The following is a 14,137-nucleotide window of genomic DNA, read 5'->3' as shown; positions in this document are numbered from 1 at the left end:
TTTTATCTGATTTTTCAGCCTCGGATCTGAACGTCAAGCCTGACTGTTCATATCGACGAGCTTCTCCCCTTCCTCTTTAACATCATCCTGGTTACGGTCCTGTTGCATAAAGCTGCTGCTGCGGCTGCAGAGAAAAAGCCTTGTGTTCTTGTTTCCGTGGAAACGCCTCCACATCCCCCCCTCCCCCCCACCCGGCGCTCCTCTCTTGCACACTGAGCATGCTCAGATGAAATTTGAAATTAACATGCAAAGGAAACAGGAACAGCATCCAGAGTATAATCTCCTTAAAATGTTTAAAATCCTTTTGTCTCTGTAAAGATCAAATGGGCGGAAATCTGCACAAAAATAAGTAGCTCTTTGTATTTTGGCTGCTTATAAAGGAGAACAGCGTGTCAATCATTCATGTTTGCATCCAGAAATTTTTAAAATAAGTATTAACTTTTATTTTACAGATCTGTGTAAATAGGAGAAAAAAGAAGCTGTGTAAATGGATTAAAAATGTCTTGGCTGGTTTATAGACCAGGAGACAATAAATAAGATGAATATAAATGAGGTCAACTTTCCTGCCAAGTTGTTCATCAAGACCTTCTTAGACTTTTACATTTTTTTATACCCAAATTTCTAGGAAACTTGTTCAAAAGATTAAAGGTGTTTTCATACCTGATAGTCCAGCGGATTCGGTTCAGTTTGGAACCAAAATTGAAACATTTGTTGCATTTTCAGCGGCTGCGGTTTGCGTTCACACAGCACTGCATAAAACTATCCAGGCTAATCAAAAAACCTGTTCCCCTCCTCGCCTGTGGGGGCGCTGCATTAAGAACTACTGAAGGAAACAACTTTAAAACCTCTGAAGAAGACGCCGAGTTCAACTTCCTCCTTCACAGAATGCAAAAAAAAAATGGAGTGGTATCAGATTTTAGCGGTTGTAGGATTTCTCTTTTTGTCTTTACTGAAAGACTACAAGCTATTTTTTCCGCTAGCGGTAGTTGCCGCATTTGTTTTGATTGCATTTACCCAGAATCCCCTGCACTGTAGCGAGAATTTTAGGCAGACGAACCAAACTTTCTGAGCAAACAAAGTGGAATTGGATTAAATTGGACTAAATTGGACCAAACGGGGCTGGCGTGAATCCAACATTAGTTTTTATCTGCACTGTAAACTAAACGAATAAAACCATCGGACAGTGGATTTATTTGAATCTGTCAGACAGCTGAGCATTAAGCTGTCCTTCATTTCATTTAAACCAAACCCACAGACTCCAGTTCTGGACTCCTCGGTTCTGTGAAGACGGTTCTGATAAGGCGGAGTGATCCAGAACCCCTTCGGTTTACTGGCGCCATCATAAAACACTCAACTCTTCGTACTTTCCACTTCCTCAAGAAGTTCCTCCTGGTTTACTGCTGAACAAACTGATAGTAAACTGATCTCACTCGTAATGTGTGTTATGAAACTAAAACGTTTGTTGCCAAATTAATCAACAAGTTTCATTTCTTTATTTCATAAAATGTTGTGTGTTGAACTGGGGTTGGTTTTGGTCATTTCTCTGTTGTGCATAATAAAGATGTTTGGATTATAGTGGCAGATCAGGAGTGGCACATCATACAAATTGACTTTATGCAGACTTTTTTAAAGTTGATCAATTAACAGTATTGATCAACTTACTACAGAAGTTAAAAATCTTCTGTAGTAGTTTGTGTTGCCGTGGAAATGAAGAAGCTTCTGACTGCAGATTGTTTTATGAATGGCACATCAATCATACTGCTTTAAAAAATAAATGTAATGCACTTCTTCAGGACAACAGTCAAACAAAGAATTGTGATTTATTACTAAACTGCACACAGCAACGGCATTTAATCTTATTTTCAAGTTTGATACATTTAATGAGAAAATAGTCAAATGTTTTTAATAAATCCCAACAGTGTAATCTGTTCGGGGGCATTTAAACATCATTGGAATTTATTGTGGAAACAAATATAATTATAAACGATAACACGATAAATGCCCGTATTTTGAACAACTGACTTATTAAAGCTTTGCAGCCCACTAAAGCACATCATAAAACATGCAGGTTGTTAATCTGCATAAGAACAAAGAACTGATTTCTAATGCATTTAATTTAATGACGGGAAAAAGTCCAGATTTTTCTGGTTTTAATGCAGATCGCCAACAAGTGCTTATAATGTATCCTTTAGTTAATTTTCTTGTAGGTTAAACATGCAAAGTAAAATTATGGGGTAACTGAGGAACAATACATTTGTAATCTAATTATTTAGCTTTTCTCAGTCATTTTTAAAGAAAGAAACTCAAAATATGCAACCAATCTCATTTAAATTATGCAGAAATAAATCTGCACCCGTCTTCTGCAGATATTGTGCTTGCATTGCGTTTTTAAAAAACACTGCTGGCTGCTAGTAAATGATGCCAGTCAGACTCCAGGTTTGAGCTGCAGCCTGTTACACACCACAGTATCTGCTGGAGTAGAACAGTAACATGGAAAACTATTTACTTTCCTCCCACGCAGCCATGCACACACACATTCCTCCGGAGCGAGTAGAAAGGAAGGTCACTCATATTTCCCCTCGCAGAAGGCTGGCACACTTGTGTTTACATTTTAGTCCTTACACCCCCGTCACTATAGCAACTCGTTTCTTATTTGGTCCCATTGTGTGGGTGTTCTCTCTGTTTTTTCTTCCTTTTTTTGCAGACATTAGCGTCGCTTGTAATGTGCCTGGCTTGGATGTAAACGGAGAGATTCTGGGATGTCGGGCGAAAACGGAAATATTGCAACACTTGTTCTGTCTGTTATCTTGAAGTGCAGCAGTGTTGCACAATTTCTCTTGGTTTACTGACTGCACCAAATGGCTGCGCCGCCGCGTTGGAGTCTGGATTCAGAAGGCATTTAAATTCGGAGGCGGTACCAGGAGGTCAGCAGTTTCAGCACTGAACGTGTCGAAGGAGCATTTTCTGCTCGCATGACGCAAAAAAAAAAAAAAACTATAATTATATGAAACTTATCAGCTAATAAAATGTGTGAAGATGCAGATTAATCTCAGGAAATTAAAACACAAAAAGTAACTTTGTTTCTGTAATTCAGTTTAAATGAACCCTGCATGGCGGCGGGGTCCAAACGTTTTGACACGAGGGCCAAAGTCGCTGAGTTGGAAGCACTTTGGGGCCACAAATATTTACATGTTTTACATTACTGAAGTGATATTTTTGTGTCTATTTTATCTACTCATTAACCAAAAAAAAAAAAGTCAATTAAAATCAACAGTAAGTCGACGTTTGTGGTTCTAGCTTCTCCAAATTAACACAATAGGTACAAAAATATATGTTTAACGTTTTTGCTAAGATTTTTTTAAGAAGTTATTATTCTGTGAAAGATAAAGAACTGGAAGACATTTAAAATGTCCAAAATAAATAAAACGGAAACAAGTAAAATGCATTATAAAGTCTCTGTAAGCAAAACTGTTCTTCAAAAAAAAAAAAGGAGCTAAATGAGACCAAAACACCAGACTGAAGATTTTTATCATCCAGGAAACGATTAATCATAGAAATGGACATTTTTGACCTCGTTTTAATTCATCATTCAATTAATTTATTTATTGCCTAAAGTTTGTTCTTTACAAAATTAAAGTTTATTGATCTTTGAGCTTGTGTTATTGTGCCATTACCATTATGTTACTTGAACTGGTTTCAAAACAATATTATCATTTATCGCAATAACTTCTGGGACAATTTATCGTAACAAGCCTGTGAGCTGCATGCCGTGCTGCACTGATGCAGTAAATCATTCAAACACCCGAATGAGGTGCTTTAGATACAAACTGCATGAAAATACTTCGGTACGCTGCTGCATTTTATTAAATAATATTTAGTTACAGAAAAACATTTGGAACTGAATTACTAATTTTTCAATGTTACTCTAACCCAGCTGTGCATTTCGACGTAAAGTACTGGGATTGTTGTACCTTGGCTTAAATCAGGGATGTCCAAAGTGTGGCTCGGGGGCCTTGTGTGGCCCTTGAAATGACTTTGTTCGGCCCCTAACCTCAAGACTCCAAAAATGTGGAAATTGATTTTCTTTTAATAGTAAAATATTCTGAAGCCTTTGTTTAAATTTCTGGTAAAGCAAATGTGTGAAAATTCAAAAGTAAGTTACTCTGAACAAGTTCAAGCCTGCAGGGATCAGATCAGTGAAATCTCCATTAGTTCCTGAATCAACGCACGTAAAATAGTGACTTGCTGTTTTTACATTAAGCTTGACTTGAAGTCATTTAAAAATACGAGCTGTACTCGTTTTGGGGAAGAAAAATCCTGTTGCTGCTGCTGCAGAGTTTTGCAACAGAAGGCAAAAAGCTTGCAGAGTAAGCAGAAAATCAAAGATCTCCCAGAGGATAGTGCCTGAACTCAACAAGGCCTGTAAAGAACACACACACACACACACACACACACACACACACACACCTTTCCTCTCTTTTTTTATATAATTCAAACTTCTCTAGCTGTAACATTTAAAATCATTTTAAGCTATTTTATTTAGAGGGCAGGAAATTATGCTTTAAAAAAATCAAATGAATTGCTGTACTTGCATTTTTTTTTTCTTTGGGTCAATATTGTTAAGAACTAGTTATCAGCTCTTAACTAGCTTTTGTAAACTGCACATTGAAGCCTGACATTTCCTGTCCTATTTGGTTTTTAGTTTAAAAGCTTTCCAGCAGCAAACCACAGGAAGGAAGCGGCGCTCAGCGACTCACTGCTGCCTCTGCGCAAAACTCACATTCCTCCTGCCACTAGTCAGTCCTGAATATTTCATTACCCAATTTAGACCTCATTATTGATGGAGGAGATATTCTCTATGTAGGTCATCATGAAAACGGTAAAATCTAAATTTTTGTTTACATTACAAAAGCATAAACATATAGAAAAAAGTAATATATTTTTAAAAAACAGTCCTTAAAGTTTAGTTTTTTAGGTCTTATTATATATAGCAGCTATAACTGCTACTGGTGCATATTAAAAAAAAAAAGAAAGACTTGAAACGGGGGTGTTCAACCTGCGGCCCGGGGGCCATTTGCAGCCCTTGGATTAGTTTTGTGTGGCCCCTCACTGCAGTTCAAGAATGGCACAAATATTGCCATCCGGATGAGATTTTCCATGGAAAGTTTATATTTTGAAAATGTTGAGTTCAACACAAAAACCTTTAGACCCTTAGCATTTATTTTATTTTATTTTATTTTTTATTTCATAATCCAGGAAGTTTTTACTCAAAAACAAACTTTGGCACATCCAACCACTACATTTGGCTAATTACAGCGAAGGTTGTTGTAGAAGAAAATGTTTACTTTTGTTGCTTGGAATAAACTTAAAAGCTGAAAATAATAAACACAAAAGGGTAAATGACTGTAAATATTTAGGCAAATGTAAAATATTATGTTTATTGTTGTTCTGGTCAGTGGCGATCTATGTTTTCGCATCCACCTGAATAATGTGTAGTTATGCCACTGGTATGGAGCCCCTAAGGGGACATGGCGGAAAAAAAAAGGAAAGAAATCCCTACTTATTATCTCGAGATCCCGACTTTTTATCTCGAAAGTCGGGATCTCGAGATAATAACTCGGGATTTCTTTCCCTTTTTTTTTCTCCATGTCCCCTTAGGGGCTCCGTAGGTGCTGGCAAAAGAGAATTAAAATAAATTGGGGAGAAAAGAACATTTTGGCCCCTGAATACTTTCAGCTTGGAGATTTTTGACCCCCTTTGCAAAAAGTTAAAACTGACTTAAAATAAACGTTCAGCCTGGTGGAGCAAATAAAGCCTGGCGGCCCGCCAGGCTGATGATGTAGATGAGTTTAATGGGTCTTTGAGGGAGGAATAAAGATGCTGAACTTAACACGACTTGATGGATGAAATGTTTTTTTCTCTTTCATCTGATTTTTTAAAATCTAACCTTTGGCTTTTCTCTTTTTTTTCCCCCATCCAGCTCTGCTTATGACCGGGACAACAAGCTCCGCGTGGCCATCAAAAAGATCAGCCCGTTTGAGCACCAGACCTACTGCCAGCGCACCCTGAGGGAAATCAAAATCCTGCTGCGCTTCAAGCACGAGAACATCATCGGCATCAACGACATCATCCGGGCGCCGTCCATCGAGCAGATGAAGGACGTGTATCCTGGCGCCCGCTGTCAGCTTTACCATGCTAATCTCACCTTTTGAAGATGTTTATTACGTCTGTGTTTTTCTCAGGAAACGTGGAGAGTGGCGAGGCTCGGGCGGCTTTTTGTTTGAGCAGGGATGTTCATTTGTGTTTTTATTACATAATGGCCACCTGTCGCCGTGTATTTGCCTCAGATGCTCTTCACTGTTTCCCAACAGCAGCAGTAAAACCGAGTCCACTTGGCAGACGTTGTGTGATCCTGCATCAATGAGGAATCACACAAAACTCACAAAGAATGGTCTAATTGGCATCAAATCAGAAAATGGATCCAGACAACCACATTGTATGATTTATATTTGTTTTAATACTTAAATGAAATAAGTATTTAATGCAATAGAAAAGCAGAACCTAATATTTGGTACAGGAACTTTTGTTTACAGATGTAGTTCTTCCACACTGCAGCAGGGATTTAGCCGATGACTCAACTCAGATCCATTCCAGATGTTTCAGGTTTTATTCAGATTTTCAGCTTCCTTCAGTGATTTTCTATTGGGTTCACGTCTGGCTAGACCAAAGAGCTTCTGGACGGAGAACTCCTTTACAGATAATGCTACCAAAACATCCACTTTTAGAAGGTTTTTTTTTTTTTCAGTCTCCATTTCATAATAATTAGCTCATTTAGCATGAAAGCTAACTCCTCCACAGCCGGATGGTTCCTTCAGCCTTCGTCAAATTTACAGCTACAAACTGCTTTCAGCTAAAATCCGACTTCAATGCATAAAATGACACTAAGTTTGAGATTGTATCCAAATTAATGTCTGAAGCATTTTCAAAAATTTAAGTTTGTAAAGTAAAAAATTTGCTAGAAAAATTGCAGATATTTTGAGATTGATCTCTGAAATTTTGTAAACTTTAAAACTTTAATTTCTGAGTTTGAAAAGTGGAACATTTGCTTGGAAAAAAATTACATTTTGAGGTTAATCTCAGGATCTTTCTAGGAGAAAACTTTGAAATTTGAAAAGTCAAATTTTGACATGCTGATATTTCTGAGGGTTTTTTTTTGTTTTTTTTTTTGTCTTGCACATTTTCATCTTTGGGAGCTCAGAATTTTTCTTGTTCCTAAAAATTTCTGTGTTTTTTTTTTTTTTGGTGGAAATTTGCTCCCTTTGCTTTTTCCCTGTAGAAAAGCATTTTAGTTTCCACAAACCCTGACGGGTTTAAAGTCTTTAACCTGGATCGGTGCAGATACATCGTCCAGGATCTCATGGAGACGGACCTCTACAAGCTCCTGAAGACCCAACACCTGAGCAACGACCACATCTGCTACTTCCTCTACCAGATCCTACGAGGGCTCAAGTACATCCACTCTGCCAACGTGCTGCACCGCGACCTGAAGCCCTCCAACCTCCTCCTCAACACCACCTGCGATCTCAAGGTTGGTCTCTGACGTTTTAAGCACCAGACAAACCGGAAAGGCGCCGTGACTTCGTCTTTCTCTCTGACGTAATTGGTCAGTAAGCGGCTTACGAGCTTCTCCTGGCTTCCTAAACCCGTTTCCATAAACCGTCACCGACCTGTGTGTGTTTTACGTGTCACTGTGTCAACACACACCTGGATTACATCAAAAACTTCGTCATGCATGTTTCAGAAGCCCCTTAATGATCCACACATTTCAATCCAATATATTTATACTAGGGCTGACTTATTGATTAATCAATAATTGAAATGATGGTCAACTAATTTAATTAGCGATTAATCCTTAACTACAATACGCAGACTCAAAAATAATGGTGTTGAAAGAACACACTAACCCCAGTAACTGAGTCAACACTATACATAAAAGACAAAAAAATTGCATTTAAGATAAAAAAAAATATACTTTTACCAGAACCCATCAAGTGTCACTTTTAGTTTCTCCTGGTTCAAATTTGATTTAAAAAAAAGCTCCAATACATAGCTAAATAGCTCTCATGTGACGTTACACTTCTGTGAACTTCGTACCTGGCAGCCATCTTGGTAGGCAGTTGCTATGGAGTTGCTGTGACGACAACAAACAAGCCACAAGCCTAGAACCATCTCTCACCGCAGTCCTATATAACTTGTAATCAATATTACATCATTACAACCACTTGAGTTCTCCACCCAACTCTGTGTGAAACTAAGATGAATATCAGCGACGTTTATTGCAGTACTTACTGCCGAGCTTTCAATGCAAATGTAAAGTTAACTCTTAATTGACTTTTAATGCAACTTTGCATTAAAAATCTCATTATTTACCAAATGACACTTCATGACAATAGACATAAATGTGAAGACTCCTTCATGTTTATGACGGTGTCATCAGTCACACCCCTTCAAATAAAGTGTTAAATATTTTACACTTCATGAATCTACATGAAATTTCACTGTCTGGGATGCCTGGCAAGAAATGTTGCACTTTTATGCAATATTCTAGTGTTTTGAGATGCACCGGTATGTAAACTTCTGACTCCATCTAGGTATAAGCTGGAATAAAGTTGAGCTAGAAAAACATTTGTAGATGAAATGATAAAATCCAGCGAAACTTGAACACGTCCACATATAATTTAGTTTTATTTAAAGTTGTGTTTCTGCTGGTTTTCATGCGTCCTGTCGTCTTCCTGTCAGATCTGTGACTTCGGCCTGGCTCGCGTGGCGGATCCCGACCACGACCACACCGGCTTCCTAACAGAGTACGTCGCCACGCGCTGGTACAGAGCTCCAGAGATCATGCTCAACTCCAAGGTGAGCCGCCGGATTTCTTCTTCTACGCTCAAAATACCGCGGTTGGGAAGCACGCAGGATGAGTCCGAGCTGCTTGTTTTAGCCGGGGATTTTTCGTAATAATAATAATAATGTGGCTGTTGTTTCGTCACCCTGATGTGTTCACTGTTTGTTTTGCAACGCTGCTGTAGAGAAATGGAGAAGTAAATTTTAGTTTCATCAAAACCAAATGCACAAAGTTACTTTTGAGCGACCACAGAGTTGAGGGTTCATAGAGAAATTCACCTTTTTAATTTTAAAACCCTTTAAAAAATGGAGAAGAAGCTGAATTTTATTCCATACATTTTTAATAACAATGTTCATGCGACTGCTTGAGTTTTAGGTTTGGAAAGTGCTTGATTTTTGTGTAAAGTCCTTGAAAGTGCTTGATATTCAAACTACACAGTTTTGTGTTGAAGTGTAATGAAATGTTTGACTAAAACCCTAAATTTGGAAAACATTATTTACAGTAGAAACCAGGTATTTTTATACTCCTGGTAAAAAAAGACACTTTTTTGCTGTCTGAATTAAACCAGACTAAACTTTTCTTGTTTTACGTCGGTTAGAATCTCCAGAATAACTTTTATTTGCTAAAAGACGGAAAACGTTTGATATTTTTGTTTTACTTTCTAAGCATTTAATCTCAGCAGGAGAGTCATTTACCTACAATTTGTATTGTTTCAACGTAATTAATATCTATTATCTGTTTAATTGACATAAATATTGGTTTATATTTTACACTTTAAAAAAGTTATTGAAATTGTGGGATTTTGTTTCGTGTTTTGTTCTCTGACCAGTCGGGTATATGAGCTGTGAGAGACATTTTCATATTTTATTTACCTTTGCTGTTGAATGTAGAATACTATAAGACATTATTAACTACTGTAATAAATTATTTGTTTGTTTTTTTACTCCAAATTTTGGTTCGGGAAGAAAATTTAAAACTTGCATTAAAAATGCTTGAATATTGTTGCTGTTTTTGACTTTTGAAATGAGTTTTTTTTTCACTTTGCTGTTGTTAATCTGTACATTAATGTTGCATAAATGTAATATTTTAACGACTGCATAGGTGGTTACGAAGCTGAGTGTTGTTCCATATGTTTTTAATATTTTGATCTTGACGGTGCCGTTTTCAGGGCTACACCAAGTCCATAGACATCTGGTCGGTGGGCTGCATCCTGGCTGAGATGCTGTCAAACAGGCCAATCTTCCCTGGGAAGCACTACCTGGACCAGCTCAACCACATCCTGGGTGAATATGCCTCCTACGTCCAGCCTCAAAACTGGAGCGCTGCATTTTTCCTTCTCCTTTGTGATGGTTTAACAGTTTTCAAACCAAAACAAAGGCTGGTTGTTGGCTTGAATGTGCATCTTTACCTCCAGACGTTCAGTCGGCTCCACAAACCTGTGAAGAAATTTAGCTTTAGGCTTCAAATTTTATATTCAGACTATTAAAATGAAGCTGCTTTTATGTTTTACATGCGGGAAAATATAAAGTTGGCTGTCGAAAGCTGTTATAATGTGTTAGGATTGTCTTTTTATTACCTTTTACTATATTTATATTGACACTTTTATTTGTATTTAGTTACTTTATTATTGTTGGAGCCTGGCAATGAAATGTTGCTCAATATGTACATTTCAAATGACAGTCTGTCCGAATCGATTAATCGATTACTGAAATATTTGCCAACTAATCTAGTAATAGAATAATCGCTAAGAGTACAGACTCTAAAACATGTAATTTGCTAAAGTAACGACACACTCAGAGCAGTAATTAAGAAAAATATATACAAAAAATATATATGCATTTTAGATGAAAACATTCTTTGTCTGTAAATATTTTCTATCCTGAACTTGTGGGATAGTTGAGCTTCACTGTAAAAATACAAAGTCTTACAAAGTATTTTTCTGTCTAGCTTCCAGAACAAATATCTTTTGTCTCATTTCAAGTGTACTAACTTACAAGCAGCTTTTCAGCAAGAAATGTGAGCTTAAGTCAATAATTCCTTAATATTCATGAAAAAGTACTTTGAAAATGTTTTTACAGGTGAAATAATCTGCCAGGACTTTTTGTATCAATATTAAAGAATTATTGACTTAAAACAAACTCCTATATTTTGCTGAAAAGTTACTTGTAATTTATTTACTGTATTTTGATGTTAAGCCGTAGCGTGATTTATAAACTATTAAGTATTTTAAAGATTAACACATGGATGAGTTTCTCTAGATCAGTGGTTCTTAACCTGAGTTCGGTCGAACCCCAGGGGTTCGGTGAGTCGGTCTCAGGGGTTCGGCGGAGCCTCTGCCGACCGCGGAGGTAAAGACACACTTGTGTAAAGTCGTGATGACGCCBCGCTTTGCCATCACTTGCTGCAGAGGATCACGTTACATTGCTTAGCCAATCAGAGGATCACGTTACATTGCTTAGCCAATCAGAGGATCACGTTGCATTGCTTAGCCAATCAGAGCTGCGGAGGAGCCCTGGTTGAAGGAGCTCCTCTCTCAGCATAGATTTGAACTTTTGTCTTTATTTACTTCAGCAAAGCTCAGTTTTGACCAAATTCTATAGTCTAAATCTGCTCCTTAGTCGCTTTTTTTCGGAGTTGGTACTGCCTCTAGTGGCGTGGGGGTGGTTACACAGCTAACATAATTACATTACTAAATCAGAATACCACAAAGTATTTTGTGTGTTTTGCTGCAATAAGAAGGGTTCGGTGAATGCGCATATGCAACTGGGGGGTTCGGTACCTCAAAAAAGGTTAAGAACCACTGCATTAGATCTTTAATCCAGGAAATGTTCCTCAGGCGACAGAAGGCTGATTTTGTAACCGTCTTTATGTGGCTCTGAAGGTTCAGGTCCATCGCTACACCCAGATTTCAGACCTGATCACTTGTTTCCAGCTGGAAAAGTGGAAAGTGTTCTCGTTCTGTTGCAAATGAAGAATGTTTCAGCTGAATTAATCCAATAGTTTAATCTTTCTGAAAAGCTCCAACGTTCAGGGCTTCACACTCTGTCACCAGGAGCAGCTGGTCGGACAATGCTGCCCTTATCCAGTCAGACTCTGAGACTGTCTGTTAGACCAAATACTGCTTCAGCCATCTGCCTCTCCTCCTCTTTGAAAGCGGAGGAGTTTGAGTCGGACATCTTTAAAACGAGCGTTTGATTTCAGGGATCCTGGGCTCCCCCAGCCAGGAAGACCTCAACTGCATCATCAACCTCAAGGCCAGGAACTACCTGCTGTCGCTGCCGGTGCGCTGCAAAGTGCCGTGGAACCGCCTGTTCCCCAACGCCGACAGTAAAGGTCAGAGGGCGCGCCGCTTTATCCACAGGTTTTTAACAAATAAACCAGGCACTGGACAACTAGAGCTGCACCGATCCGACGTTAATATCTCCATCCGTCCAGATATTGAAAAAAATCTGTCTGGTTTAGGTGACATGAGGGCAGATCTATTCGGTCTAGTTCTATGCTTTATTTATTCATTTGAAACAAGGTTTGTTGCTCATCTGGTCACAGTAAATTGTCCCAGAAGTTACCATGATAAACGTTCTGAAAACGGCTCTTTTGAGACCATTTCCCAGTAATATGATGGTATTGACATAATAATGCAAGAACACATTCTCAAAGATTAGCAAACTTTAAATTATAATGGACATTTAGCACTGGAAGACATTCTAAATATCCAAAATAAATAAATAAACAAACAACAAATAAAATGAATTACGAAGTCTCTGTAAACAAAACTGTCCTTCAGAATAAAGTTTAGTTGAGACCAAAACAGCAGACTGAAGACTTTTATCATCCACTTTTGGCAGAAAGAGAAAAAAATAATAAATCGTGGCAATAAAAATAATGCGATTAATTGATTTATTGTTTATTTCAACAGGCCTGTTGCAGTTTATTGATAGTCATCCTATTGTTTTTGTCAGTTTCCTTATTATTTTGAATTCTATTCGTTTTTATATTCCTAAATGCATCGACTGAACAAATTAAGGTTCTTTTACATGTCTGACCAAACCTGTGAAGCTGCTTGTATGCACTGATGCAGCGTTATTAGATTTGTACTTCACTACATTTATGCCTGTTTCAAAAAAGGTTTTAAGTTGATTCAGCTTTTTTTCTGTATCAGCTGAAAGAAAACCTCACATATATTTATGGAAAACTTCTGATTTCGATGTTAAAATAACAAATTGAAGCGTCTTTTTAACAAAAATCCTCACCAGTTCAGTTCTTCAGATTATTTTGCTGTGACGTTTTTTTTCTCTGAAGCTCTATGTAGAAAGTAACTCATCAGCAGGAAAATCCAGTTTTCTTATCGGCTTCCTGCAAACAAAATCTGCGTTTATCTGCTGAGGGACATGAACGGTTTAGTTTGAGGATGTGATGGCGCCCTCTAGTGTTGGCCTGCACCCACTGGTCGTGTTAAATGCTGATTTTGTGCTGCAGCTCTGGACCTCCTGGACAGGATGCTGACGTTTAACCCTCACAAGAGGATCGAGGTGGAGGAGGCCCTGGCCCACCCTTACCTGGAGCAATATTACGACCCGACGGACGAGGTGAGGCGCCCTCGCCCTGCCGCTTTCGTTTCTATGGTTACCGCCCGCGGGTTTTGACGCTGCTCCCCCTCTGTTGTCCCGCGAAGCCCACCGCCGAGGCTCCGTTCAAGTTCGACATGGAGCTGGACGACCTGCCCAAAGAGACGCTGAAGGAGCTCATCTTCGAAGAAACGGCTCGGTTCCAGCCCGGCTTCAGGTCCTAACGGCTCTCAGGTACCGCAGGCCCGGTTTGTTCCCTCCGAAAGGAGCTCTGGAGGAAGTTCTGTTCAGTTTGAGACTCAAAATAAAGGACAACTGGCTAAAATGGCAACACACTCAGAGCTGTAATCGAGCCAAAACTCTGCAAAACCTGTGTAGATTATGCATTTAAGATAAAATACAATAAAACCCTTCTTTGTAAATGTGTTCTAATCAGAACTCGAGTGGTTTAGTTGAGCTTCACCTGGTTCAAATTAAGTTAAAAAAAATGATATACTGACAGATATTCACACGTCAGATATGCTGATCATTTATCACTAATCAAATGTATTGATTGAGTATTTGGGTTTTTAGCCTCGATTCAAAGGAACTCAGTGTTTCAGCAGTTCCTCAGGTTTCTGGAAGTTTGTTTCAGATTTGTGGAGCATGGAAACTTTCTGAAGTAGGATTC

The 14,137-nt window shown here is 38.4% G+C and overlaps 1 protein-coding gene and 1 long non-coding RNA gene across 4 annotated transcripts in view; one reads left to right on the top strand and one right to left on the bottom strand.

The window, feature by feature from the left end:
• Positions 1–14,137, top strand: part of mapk1 (mitogen-activated protein kinase 1) — a 34,375-nt gene that overhangs the window by 15,128 nt on the left and 5,110 nt on the right. The window contains exons 2-8 of the mRNA XM_008419352.2: positions 5,981–6,163; positions 7,399–7,588; positions 8,800–8,916; positions 10,071–10,185; positions 12,104–12,235; positions 13,379–13,488; positions 13,575–13,701. Coding sequence (XP_008417574.1) covers positions 5,981–6,163; positions 7,399–7,588; positions 8,800–8,916; positions 10,071–10,185; positions 12,104–12,235; positions 13,379–13,488; positions 13,575–13,691 — 964 coding nt within the window. The 3' untranslated portion in view covers positions 13,692–13,701. The remainder of the gene's footprint in view (positions 1–5,980; positions 6,164–7,398; positions 7,589–8,799; positions 8,917–10,070; positions 10,186–12,103; positions 12,236–13,378; positions 13,489–13,574; positions 13,702–14,137) is intronic.
• Positions 8,931–14,137, bottom strand: part of LOC103470723 (uncharacterized) — a 60,980-nt gene continuing 55,773 nt past the window's right edge. For 2 of the 3 annotated variants that reach the window (XR_534521.2, XR_001776910.1), the window contains exon 3: positions 10,193–10,338. This is a non-coding gene — a long non-coding RNA (uncharacterized LOC103470723). Of the gene's footprint in view, positions 9,081–10,192; positions 10,339–14,137 lie in introns of those variants that run through there. The other variant, XR_534522.2, reaches the window with a different exon arrangement.

This window comes from Poecilia reticulata, linkage group LG9 (assembly GCF_000633615.1).
Source record: "Poecilia reticulata strain Guanapo linkage group LG9, Guppy_female_1.0+MT, whole genome shotgun sequence".
NCBI lineage: Eukaryota > Metazoa > Chordata > Actinopteri > Cyprinodontiformes > Poeciliidae > Poecilia > Poecilia reticulata.
The sequence above is the reverse complement of the archived record's forward strand: the minus strand, read 5'-3'. Positions and strand labels throughout refer to the sequence as shown.